Source organism: Stylophora pistillata, chromosome 1 (genome assembly GCF_964205215.1).
Source record: "Stylophora pistillata chromosome 1, jaStyPist1.2, whole genome shotgun sequence".
NCBI lineage: Eukaryota > Metazoa > Cnidaria > Anthozoa > Scleractinia > Pocilloporidae > Stylophora > Stylophora pistillata.
The window spans coordinates 22,534,421-22,546,657 of NC_142519.1; the positions used below are offsets into that span (position 1 = coordinate 22,534,421).

The window sequence follows — 12,237 nt, forward strand, 5'->3', positions numbered from 1 at the left end:
GTAAATATGTTGAGAATTGCATATCTTTTGACCATTTAAATTCTGCTTGCATGATAGTGAGGCTGATAGGACACCTGAATGAAATCGAATAAGCATATTCATTTATTTCTTTGTTTGTCTCAAGTATCGAAACACGCTGAATCTCCAGGATTTACAAGTCTCGAATCAATAAGCATTCCCTAGAGTCGAAAACTACGCAGAACTAACACCTACAAGGTATGTACCGGAAGTGCTACTATCTTTCTACCTTTTTATTGTCTTTAATGTCGAATTCTTTCTTACTTTTTTATTCTCTTTGATGTCTAATTTTGTCTCTCCTTTCACTCCGATATCAGATCCGTTTGCCATTCGCGAAAAAAGGGAAAAGCAAAGAAAAAGAAAAGGGCCAAGCTTCCCTAAACACGCACTGACCGAGTTTTTCGAAACTAAAGCTCGCGGAAAGAAATTTGGCTTCGAATGGTAAGCAAGTGTGTGTGCTCACCTTAGATTTCTGAATTAGTTCAGGTTTCCCCTTTCTTTTTTTTAATTTTCATTTTTTATTCGGTGTAAACACCGAGACTAGTCCATTTATTTCCCTCAAGGTTTATTGTTATCATTGCTTGGGTTTAATAAGCAGTGATTAACAGTTGAAAATGTGCCAGGATATTTTCGTTTCTAGTCAATCTAGGTTGCAATGGTTTAGCAGGTGTTTTCTTTTTGCGTGGCCAAGAAATAACACAGAGTTGACAAATAAGCAATGCAGTGCATATAAAAATTATTCACACCCTTACTGCGCGGTCGAAGCCTAACCGAACAACACTGTTCACGAGAAAACGTAAACAGTTAAATTTCATAACGCGACCACTAATTAAACTGGCTTTGAAAAATAAGTCTTCAGTACTCCGACCAAAGATAAGTATTTGTGAATAATGTTTGCAAACTGCCAGCTGGCGTTTTACCCATGCAGTACTGAAATCAAGATTGGTACGTCCCAAATATGAAAGAGAAATTTCGAAAAGCGTCGTCTGATGAAATGGCGTTTTTTAATCATTTGTAGTTGCTGTGCAGCTCAAAATGAAGAATACTAATTAATTGTAAATTGCATTAATAGTTTCATTTACTGCAGAAATGTGATTTTTATCGCAAACGGCGATTGCTTTTCAAAGTTATAACACATGCAATGATAAAATGCTGTGTTTGACATTTTTAATTTTCTTGACGTTTATACATGCCTCAGATAACCGCAGCAAAAACATATCGGGTATTTAACAAAGAGAATTAACAACTCATATTTCTTAAAAACACACACACAAATAGTTTCAATAACAACGATTTCTAAATTCATTCAAGTGTTACTAGGTGCAGCGTTTTTTTTTTTTTTTATTAAACCAGATAAACCAGGAGAAACTTGAGGCAGCTGAATAAATGATGGAACTTCGTTTTCAAGGAAAGCAATTGGAGTCAATAAATAAGCATTACCAGTCAACCAAAATAAACACAGTTTATTTCTCAATTTACGTCTTAATTTTCTTCGAAATTGAAAAAGTGTAGTATACCAGAAATCGATGGCTACTTAGTACTGGTTCGTTTAAAAGAACTTGTCTCTCAAAAAAAGGAATATTTCCCCAGGTGTAGTTTATTTGCATTTATATACTAATGCATCATGATCGGCGATTGCACCTCTGAGCCATCATTTATCACGGGGCGAGAAAATAACTTGTTACAGAGAAAACTGCACGCTAGTTTTCCTTCATTCTGAAATAATGATTGAAATGATCATTTACTTCTTCCTGTTAAAATTGCGAGCAATTTCAGGGGGCGCCTCATGCGACATATAACATGGCAACCCTAATGTATGTCGCAATCATCCAAAACCACTTACTTTCATTATATGAGTCGACACAACTTTAAGTGAAACTAGAGAAAGTGGTTACGATCCGGTTTTTTGTACTTCGAAATTACTTTTGATACCATGGAACAAAACGTATACACGAAAATCTAGCATCGGAAATGATTTGCGTTCAAAGGGAAAATGTTCTCCATATGATCTCGGAGGCCTTGTATTTGCTTAACTTCTCGCTGAGCTGACGTTGTCCTCTAAACATCCGTGGGATTGCTCTAAATTGGATCTTAGTTCGATTTATTTCATTCTGCCCTATAAGATTTTTTTCTTTTGCGACTCTGTCGTTTTGTCACTTGGAAACAATTCTTTCAAATCGTATTTCACTGGTCTCTCAATGTATAGACATACTAGTAGTGAGAAAAGTAAAATCTTTGTTGGCAGCTTGAAAACATCATCAGGGGTGAAGGCAGTGTGGCGTCCTCTTCCAATAAAGGAGGAAATAGTGACTTTTTCGCATTGTCTACAGATAATCTCAATGGTTTTTATTATTCATGATTTTGGTAGGAATCTAAGTCTTTTGACAAAACTGCAATGAAATAAAGCGGAAAAAAATCGAGAAGCAGTTGAGCTAGAGATTCGGGGTTGAAATTGACAATAATGTGGAGTGATTTAAAATAATAGCGCCCCGGAATAAAGGTCTTCCTTTGCGTCATGGTATTGTTATTCTGGAAAATCTATTTTCTACAATCATAACTTTGCTGTGAAGCAAAAGTGAGTAACAACGCCAGAAAAGTGTCTCACATTCAAACACAGCTCGTAAACTTCAGGTTTTTTTCTCTTTATAAAAAATTTGCCATGTTTATCAGACTCTATTTTCTGTTTTTAAATATCATATCAAAGGCTTTGATATGATATTCAAAAATAGGGCTTCACGCATCTGTTTATACCTTTTGGTTAAAAGTAAGTTTTCGATTCAGTCAAAACAGAATTCGAATTAGACATCTTTTCACAAATAAAAAAATGTCTAAAAAGATCTTTATTCCGAAACTTCTCTTATCGCGGTCTGCTGGGCTAAGTTTCAAATGTAATGTACTCATATGTGACGATAATGACTTGATGGCAATCAATTACCCCTCCCCCCTCCCTCCCCCCATAGCGACTACAGTATGTTGTCGTCATGTAGTTTGATTATTTTTCATCGTGGAAGTGTCGTGTCGTTCGGCTTCATTAGTGCCGGCTATACACCACTTTCATAAATGGCTGCCGGATTGATATTCTTTTGTTTAAATTCAAATTAGCCTCACTAGCTTCGCTTGAGATAATGCATTCTTTTGAATTTTGAACTGGAGAACGAGGCCAGAAAGACTAATTTAAATTTAAACAAAAGATTATCAATCCGGCAGCCATTTTTGAAAGTGGTCAATTATATAGCTGATATTGAGATCATCACACTAAAATAAAGCTCGGTTCAACGTTGCTATTGGAAATCTACTAAGACTGTCTCAACTGATCTAAAATAGTAGAAAAGGATTCCTGATACCTGCAATAATTTGGTTCTAAAACAACTGAATGAACCGTGTTCCATTAACTGAAAGCTTCAAGTTCGAGCTATTTTAAGTCATCAGGAAGTCAAAAGACTTCCTTCAGGTTAAAACTCTGGCTGCGGAAGTTAACCGTCAGGTAGACTGTGCAAAATACATATTTATAGCACCGGAAATTCATAATACAGTAAATTAATCTTGGCGAGAAACAGCTGTAGACATCGAAAAGTTATTTTGTCACTCGATTCAACAGATCCTTCACCTTTAGACGTCGCAAACTCTCTGTAAAATCAGTAGGATCTCATGTTAAAATTATCAAAGCAAATCAACATATTCTCTCTGAAAGCAAAACAGACCCTTTTTAATGTTTACATAGGCTAGAAAAACAACCTTATGAGAAGCTTAGTTTTCATAAATGTAAATTGAAAAAGCAAAGGAACTTTCCAACAATTTCAGCAGAAAACACATCAATCATTGTTTACAGTATTTAAAAAATTATATCTTAACCTTGGGGGCTACCTTCATGCAATAAAATAGAAACCTGCGTTTTTCAAATATATATTATTCTAGCGAAATATTTGAGACAATAACTGGAACAAGATTTTTGCAAAACAGAACACTGCCTTTAATATTCAATCTCTCTATTTTTTAATTTCAATAAGATTCTCTCTAAGGATGTCATCTGAAGAGCGACGGAAATTCGCTGCTTTTCCTCAGCCTTAATATTGCTAGAATACAAACTCTTCAGACAATTATTCAATTTCTCAAATTCACCTTTATAAGAAAACACACATCACGTTTCCTAGAGGTAAAATTTCCTTACTCTGAGAGGAAGTCCGTCGACGCGGCACTTGAATAAAGGAAATTTTTTTAATTTTACCATCTGGATAAAAGGGCTTTGAAAAACTTTGATTTTATACGGCTTCTTGACAGTTCCGCTTTTTAAAAATATTTAATTATGGAAAGATCAAGTTTCAGTCCGTGACATCGGAGCTAGAGAACTGAAATAACCTTACACTTATCCCTAAGGCAAACGCATAAGGTACAGGAAGAGCTATTTTTTACCTTTCTTAAAGCTTTAGGATCCGGATAGAAAGAGTCGAAGACATTTCGCAAATTAAGCAAGGATATTTCAATCTTGATAAAGTAAAGTTACGGAAATTTCCAAGAGATTTTTTTTATATTTCTGTGACTATATACTCCTGTTTTCGTGATCTACTGGAAAAGGAAATTTAAATTAGTTAATTGTAAATCAGATAGCTAAAAATTGAAGTATTTTAAGTGATGTATGCCTATACTCTAATGTACTCTTCCGACTAGAGCTCACTGTTGAGGGAATTCTGAAAATAAAAAAATAAAGGCCCAATTTTCACTGATAATTACTGAAACAGGAAGAGTTAATGGAAATCACATCTAGAAAGAATACGTATGATGCACGATCCTTCGCAGTAGATAGCGCTATTTATGCAATAGCGAAAATCAGACCTGAAAAAAAACAGGCCTGTACGGGATTCGAACCACTGACCTCTGCGATACTAGTGCAGCGCTCTACCAATTGAGCTAACAAGCCAACTGGGAGCAGGCCGTTAAATTGATTCGTAATGAACCTGTGATGATAAATCAGATACAACTTCATATATTCATTGTATCTAGAAAGAATATTAACCCAATCATAGTTAAGGCCTAGACATTTCTTTCGTCAAGGGAGGAGAGGATAATTTTTCTATGTTAGTTACAGATTTGTCTGGTTAGTTGCAATTTTCTTGAATTTGTAAAATACGTTTGAACCCGGGACTCAGTTTCATGAGTTATACACTTTTCGACCTAAAAGAAAATATACTTTTTTCTTTCGAAAAGCGTCAGATTTTCACAAACACACAGATCTTGGTAAAACGAAGCTGTTCGTCTGTTCCTGAAGATTTTGAACGTCCAGTTCTTTGTTGACAATGCTATTTATTTCTGATCATTCTAGGTATTATTCCTTGAACAGAAGTTTGGAAAAGATATTCATGCATAGTTAGATAATTTCGCCTTTTTTCCATCTTTGTTTCAGCTCTTCTTTCCTTCCGCATTCAGCACCATGACTACGGAATTTGAAAGCTGAAAAATTTACTCGAATCTATCATTCTCTCTGAAAATTGAAAAACAAATTCGCATTCATGAATACTTCCTCAGATGTACGTGATATACGGGAAATGCATTTGTCTCCGGTCTGTCAATATTGATCCTATCAAGCGATAGCAATGCGTCATTCATTTGCTTTCTGTCTCTGTCTTTTATTTCCCCTTGCGAAAGTGAGATTCACTATTTCAAGTGGCGAGTGCTGAAATAATCGCATAAACTTACTGCAGCAATGTTCGAAAGGGGAACGGGAGGGAACTCAAAAGAAAGGTAATGTGCTTTATGAAAACAAGGTGTTTTATTCTAAATAAGTTCTTAAAATTCGAACGTGCCTTTTGGGAAGCCTCGCCAATCTGCACTTGCATGATTTCTTTTATTTCTTTGGCGACAAAACAAACTGCAGCACAGATCACCGCCGGCAGGGAAGAGTAAAAGGCATCAGCCGGGGAAGTAGACCAACTCTTAAAAAGAATTTGAGACTGGACTTCTCTTGTTATGGTTGTCTATTTTGTTCCATTTCCGTTCTATAACATCATATTTGACAAAGTGAAATTTGCGATTCATTGTGGAGTGGAACTGTTAATTGATATTGTTTTTCACTTTCATTGACGCACTGACAGATCGCACTGTTCAGCCTAAAGCACGTTTGTTAATCAAGATCTGGTTTTAGGAAGAATATTTCTTAATAATACGCGTTAACGATAACAGCTTTGATCGTAAGAATGCTTGGGAAATTCTGGCGGAATCAAATTTGTGAGTAGTTTGTGACGTTTCCCCAGGTGGTGAAGGTAAATGAAATGAGCAATAAGCCAAGGGAGGAAAACGACATCGTGTACAATCGGTAGCCATCTCTAAGACGTTTTATCATAAAAACCCCAACGACTGGCTCGTCAAAAAAGTAAGACGCAAGAATATACCTTTAAAACCGTTCACACGAAACCACTGTTTAACTGAACACCTGCGAGGAGCTTTTATTATTTGATTTTCCATAATTAATACATTCTGCGGCCAATAGAATTCCCCTCATGATATAAACATCCTTCACATGAAACAGCCTCTCGATTCATTTCAATTCTGCGAGACGAAATTACTGTTGAAACGGTGTCTATCTTTTTTAACTTAGTTCCTCACTGAAGTAACTCGGCTCGGTTACTATCGAGTCAGTATCATTAACTTGATTGAGATCGTTTTCATCCTATTGAAAACTGAATAAAGAGAACTTTTCAGTATGTTTGCTGTTGAAATTGTCGCTGATTATGATGATTATATCTTTCTCAAGCTCCTGAGATTACCGTGCCGATGATGAATAACTCCAACGAATCAACCGTCCCTGACGAAGAGGATCCCGACTTCGAAATAGAAATGGATGACGTCGCAAAGATAGTCACCATTAGTGCATACGCGATCATCTTCCTGCTTTCATTCCTGGGTAATTCATTCGTCATCCACATTGTGCGCACTCGTGTGAGCATTCGGCGCAACCCCTTTAACTGGCTCTTAGTCAACACTGCTGTAGCTGATCTTTTGAATGTGACCACAGCCTCTGCCCTCACGGTGCCATTCATCTTGTGTGACAACCGATGGATATCAGGCGTACTAGGCGCGATCCTGTGCAAGTTGACGGCGTATTTGTTACCGGTTTCCATCTGTGTTTCAATCTGGAGCCTCGCCATCATTGCTATCGATCGATATCTAGCCATTGTGGGCACAGATTGGAGGAGTAATAGGGAGCCAATGTCGCACAGGTCTGTGAAAAAGTCCATCGTTGCCGTGTGGCTATCCGCAGGCTTCATATTTAGTGGGGAACTTTACAAGTTTACGGTAGACGTGGAGGAGGGGGAAAACGCTGAATGCCATCACCAGTGGCACCGTTTGAGGCCTGAGCTTTCGGATTTTCTTTATCGAGTTGAAATGATCGTCAGATTCGTCATCAACTATGCTGTTCCACTACTCATCATTTCAGTCCTGTACTCATTGATAGCCAGATTCCTCTGGACACACAAGCCACCGGGAAATGCCACATTACAAGTGCATGTCAAGCGAACAAGAAAACACCGTGCGGTCATCAAGATGCTGGTTACAGCTGTTGTCGTTTTCGCCCTTTGCTGGCTTCCCGTTCATATCGCTCACATAATGGAACAATTTTACACTGATATCTACTACACGATTCCCCTGAGTACCCTGGTGATTATGTACTGGCTGGCGCATGCTAATGCTGCAATCCATCCCTGGTTGTTCATTTCCTTTGGCGAGAACTTACGAATGGAGACGAAAGGAATACTCCGGCATCTTAGCAGCAGAAGCACCAATGTTTTTGACCAGTTCAGTAAACGAACATTTTCCCTACCAACGCTGTCTAGTGATCCAAGTATGGCTCGCGGGGCCAACACAACAAAACGCGATTCGTTCGTCGCTATAAACGCCGTTTGATTTTAATTTCTTTCGTAAAGTCACGGTCTGCTTGATAAATTGAGAGCCATGACATATCACAGACGCTCTGTTCATCATCCTAGCTACGGATTTTTTTCCAAAGTTTAGTTGACAGAGTTTGGATTTTTTTCGATAAGTAAACTCACATTTAAATTGGTTTTTACTACATCCGCATGAAAACTGAAGGGAGTAGGGTTACATCTAATTTTTCTGCGATGACTAATTCATTTAAAATTGTCTCTAATAGTACTTGCATTAGAAACAGGCATACATGAAGTACGTAGCTTAAAAGCTGGCTTTGGGCTCACCAATGTTTATTTCTTGATTTCTGTAAGGTGAAATGCTACCCTACTGGTGGCATACTCTTTACATCAAATAACCAAAACATTTTGTCGATATCAGGATGTGCAATAACTGCAATGCTAAAATAGATTTTGTCACTGTGTAATAGAAATTGATCGGACACATTCATTCATATGTAGGATAACACCACATGGTTTTAGATATACAACCGAAACTAATGTATTAACTGTGCGTCATAGGATTACTGAGTTCAAAACGCCTTTAGAGCAAGTATCCATGCTTTGAGTAAAAAGTGTCTCAAAAGTATTCATTATGACAACCTCTTCTCCATTTCTTTACAGGGAGCACAAAGCTATACCAAGAACCTTTTCGGTAACCTTCATACTAAATTCTTTTCACTTTATTTCGGAAGTGCTATAAGGGTCTACCCTTATTACGCATCACTGATTGCCAAAGATATACTTCCCGTCGATCGTGACTTTCAGAAAACTGGTCCTGAAACTTTCTGTAGGTATTTAAAGTGCACATGTTTTTCCGCTATAGTTGCACTCTCTGCGAAGAACATCTCCTAAGTATTCCACTTTAGGTACTCTCCATCACCCCATAGCCCAAGTAAGCATCAGAGAGCACACCTTGATGTCACAATAGGCGTGAACATCGTGAACAGTCGTGGATATCAGGTATCCTTATGGTCGTGTTAGCATTCAGCTGAAGAAGGCTGGAAAAAAAGCAAATGTGTTTTTCACTTTGGGTGAGAATGTGTCTTTGAATGAATTCCTTATTTATATTGCGCCCTTTCTATACAATATTCAAAGGCGCAGTACCCCCCATCAATTTGATAGACACTACACAAAGATAGACCTCAACACCGGGCACTACGTGCCCTACTCTTTTCTAACAGTGTGTGGGTTCTTTAACGTCCCACAAATTCTTTACCACACAAGTAAGAATACTGAGAAAACACTGGGAGAAATCTTCTACTAGGAGACACCTAGGGGCAGGTAAAGATAAACCATATGTAAGCTGCGATGACCAAGTAAATAACCTGAAATCTTGGACTCTTGACCCTGTTTTTCTGAATCTCTAAACGATAAAATCGAACAACTAATGTCAGTTTACGCCACTAAAGGAAAATTCGGCTGAGTAAGTGCACTTTTGAATTGAATGTTTGATGTTTACTTCACAAAGAAAACTTGTCAACGACATTTTTCGAGCAAGACTTTCTTTGACTAAGCAATAGAACACATTTTCCGAGTTGTTTCGCGTTCTATATATTGCTTATATGACAAAACTAGTTCCATGCGGGCTCTTCAACCGACCTGATAAAGCATTCGCTTGGAAACTGAACTGATCAATGATGCGATGCGTAATATGCTCATGTAGCGTGACTTTTTAAGGACAACTACCTTCGTACTTATCGTCCAAAACTGACCAAGGACAATCTGGTGGACGAGGAATGCTAAGATTGCAACGGGTAGTTTCCTAATGCTGACCAAAAAATGGGCAGAAGCTACATTTGGAAATTTGATTGAGTTTCTCTGTTCAAAAAAAAATTTGGAAAGAAATTCTTTTGTCAAGAAAAATCGTCGAAGAAATTCTAAGAGCTTGCTTGAGAGGCATTAGGTTAGAGCAGTGTTTCATCGAGTTAATTACCTTGAATGTAGAAGCTTTCTCTGAGAGAGAGCTGTGCCGTTCTAAAGGTACCACAACTGAGGGAGCTAGTAGCCGTTTCCGGATATAGCGGATGGCTTTTATTGACTTCCACGTCTCTTTCTTACGCATGAAGTTCTTCCGAATCTAAAACAAAAACATGTTCGTTGTATGATGCTATAATGTAAGGTCTATTTATTAGCCCAGACGAACTGTTTTGACTGTGATTTGCGCAGACATGAGGTTCACGTAACGTTATCTTCGGAGATCTCATCAAAAGTTAATGATTTCAAACAACATTTCTGCTTTTAGTCGAATAATATTTTGTCAATTATTTAATGTAATTGATAATAAGAGATGTTTTGAGAATTTCTTGGTAAGAAAAAGAAAACTTGTTCAAAGCTTTGAAGGGGATATGATGATCCGAAACAGGAACACGGTAAAATCACTTTATAGTTCTAAATGTATATTTAGTTGAAACGACATTACATACCTCCGAATTAAACAGACAGTGGAGGAGAAAAATGAAAAAGCCCTGCAAAAGACAAGACAGAATTTATCTCTATGACTACCCGGCATTCTAACAAAGCGCGGGGTTCCGGTCAAGTGAATGCAAAACTGATAAGGTTTCCTTTGTTTGATTTTACCCGGGGGACGCATATAACAATGACATTTGCACGCATGAAAATACCGATGTTTATGTAGAAACCTCGGAAACGGAACATCAACTGCTGTATGTTCAACGTTGACCACACAGTAACAATTGTGTTTGAAATGGCGACGAGAGAGATTCGCTACAAAGGAATGAAGAAGTTAACTCCATTATTAAGATCTGAGATGACAGGTCATATCAGACTGCTCACATCTGGGCACAAACGAAGTTCTTAAGCGGAGGGGACCAAGCAGCTATTCACGATTTGACAAAAAGTCGAAAGGTAAGACCCGTTCTCTCTCGAACTCGCACATTTCCTTTAAACCTAGAAAAAAATTATCACTTTCACGTATTTCATTGATTGTTTTTCTGTCGCCCGTTTGTGTTATAAGTGAAATCTTACTGTTAGTGATAAAACGCTTTCAGACTAAATGTACGAAGTATTATGAACGAAAATACGCCATTTTGCGCACTATTCACGCACGTTTTACGCGCACGACATTAATATACACGTATTCTTTGCGTGCGCGATTACGCGTGTATGCTTTCGTGGATATGGCAAGTATACTGCACATGTTTTATTGTAACAGCTGTTATCTTGGAAGCGTTTCGATGCTGTTTTCGTAAAATGATGAACTCCTTCTAAGATGTGATCGTTATGAGTTTGATTTTTTGAAAAAAGAGAAAGAGTACCTGCATTGTGTTAGAAATAGCGAAAAGATACTGAAATTCAACACTATGAGTTGCAAACACCAGCAGTCCAAATAACCAAGTCACTCCAAGAAGAGGAATGAGTACCACCAATGACTTTAGTGTAGATCTGAAACATAGAATAAAATGTGTTTTTCAGCGAAGTCGGTAGCCTTGTAATCAAACCGGTGTCCAATAAAGGCCGGTTTTATTCACTTAACTGAACAGAATTAGAATGTAAAGACTTTACCGAACGATATCGCTCATACAAGTTCTTCCAGTCGTGTGAAGACGACAAATTTCATGTAAAACCAAACCCAAGATCACAATGTTCGCCTAAAAAATAATAATTCAAAACATTAATTAAAAGCAGAGAGTTTTTCTGAGAAAATAATCATCGTACCGTGCCTATATTTTAATAAACTTCGCTACAAAAACCTTACCAAAGTAGTAACAGCTACAGGAATGATAAAGGCCAACAAAGTGTTTCGTTTGGGTGAAATCCAGCAACTGAATAAATAGAACGATCACATCTTCAGTTATGACAGGCAACATACTGCTACTGGGAAAATAATGAATGCCGCCACAACTTTTTAAAACTCTTATATACCTTGTTTTTGTGCCATAGTCGGAGTAACTACAAGCAGCTGTTATGAGAACGAGCAACGCCGGAATCCCTTTTAGAAGAAAAAAATGTTGGCCAGAAAAAGTAGATTAATAACAGCTTGAGGTCATAATGTTCATATCATTGACCGAGAGAGACATAAAGGAATGAGCTGGACAAAAAGATTCGACCATTGACTGTGGTACAACTTGTTATAATAATAAAAAAGAACCCGTCCAATGCAAGCGTAAAATAAATAAAGGGGGTCAGTTTTCAGTAAAGAAATTGTGGTGCTGTCCCCGTGGAGTGGAGTCCATCGCTCGAAACATTACCTTTAGAAACTTCTTGCGCTGGCCAGTTTACATCATCGACACAGCCGGATGAAATCAAATTACCTTGCAATACAAGTATAATTTTAAGTGCC

At 37.7% G+C, this 12,237-nt stretch overlaps 2 protein-coding genes across 7 annotated transcripts in view; one reads left to right on the top strand and one right to left on the bottom strand.

The window, feature by feature from the left end:
* LOC111326443 (galanin receptor type 1) lies at positions 1 to 8,523 on the top strand. Of its 4 annotated transcripts, none has more exons than XR_002694440.2 (3): positions 1 to 216; positions 336 to 459; positions 1,372 to 3,481. XR_002694440.2 is itself a non-coding variant. In XM_022930443.2 (3 exons), exon 3 carries the CDS (start codon positions 6,784 to 6,786, stop codon positions 7,912 to 7,914), a length of 1,131 nt encoding a protein of 376 aa, XP_022786178.1. In that variant the 5' UTR covers positions 66 to 216; positions 336 to 459; positions 6,764 to 6,783; the 3' UTR covers positions 7,915 to 8,523. The 4 variants fall into 4 exon arrangements, 3 of the variants coding, with proteins under 3 accessions (XP_022786178.1, XP_022786180.1, XP_022786179.1); XM_022930443.2 differs by lacking the exon at positions 1,372 to 3,481 and adding an exon at positions 6,764 to 8,523 and having other exon boundaries at positions 66 to 216; XM_022930445.2 differs by lacking the exons at positions 1 to 216; positions 336 to 459; positions 1,372 to 3,481 and adding exons at positions 5,464 to 5,754; positions 6,264 to 6,382; positions 6,764 to 8,523.
* The window catches only part of LOC111326441 (adhesion G protein-coupled receptor D1), a 24,984-nt gene continuing 20,938 nt past the window's right edge, over positions 8,192 to 12,237 (bottom strand). For all 3 annotated transcript variants that reach the window (XM_022930442.2, XM_022930440.2, XM_022930441.2), the window contains 7 exons: positions 11,820 to 11,886; positions 11,653 to 11,719; positions 11,460 to 11,545; positions 11,213 to 11,339; positions 10,361 to 10,402; positions 9,871 to 10,014; positions 8,192 to 8,935 (listed from right to left, as the gene is read on the bottom strand). In XM_022930442.2, coding sequence (XP_022786177.2) covers positions 8,915 to 8,935; positions 9,871 to 10,014; positions 10,361 to 10,402; positions 11,213 to 11,339; positions 11,460 to 11,545; positions 11,653 to 11,719; positions 11,820 to 11,886 — 554 coding nt within the window. In that variant the 3' untranslated portion in view covers positions 8,192 to 8,914. The remainder of the gene's footprint in view (positions 8,936 to 9,870; positions 10,015 to 10,360; positions 10,403 to 11,212; positions 11,340 to 11,459; positions 11,546 to 11,652; positions 11,720 to 11,819; positions 11,887 to 12,237) is intronic.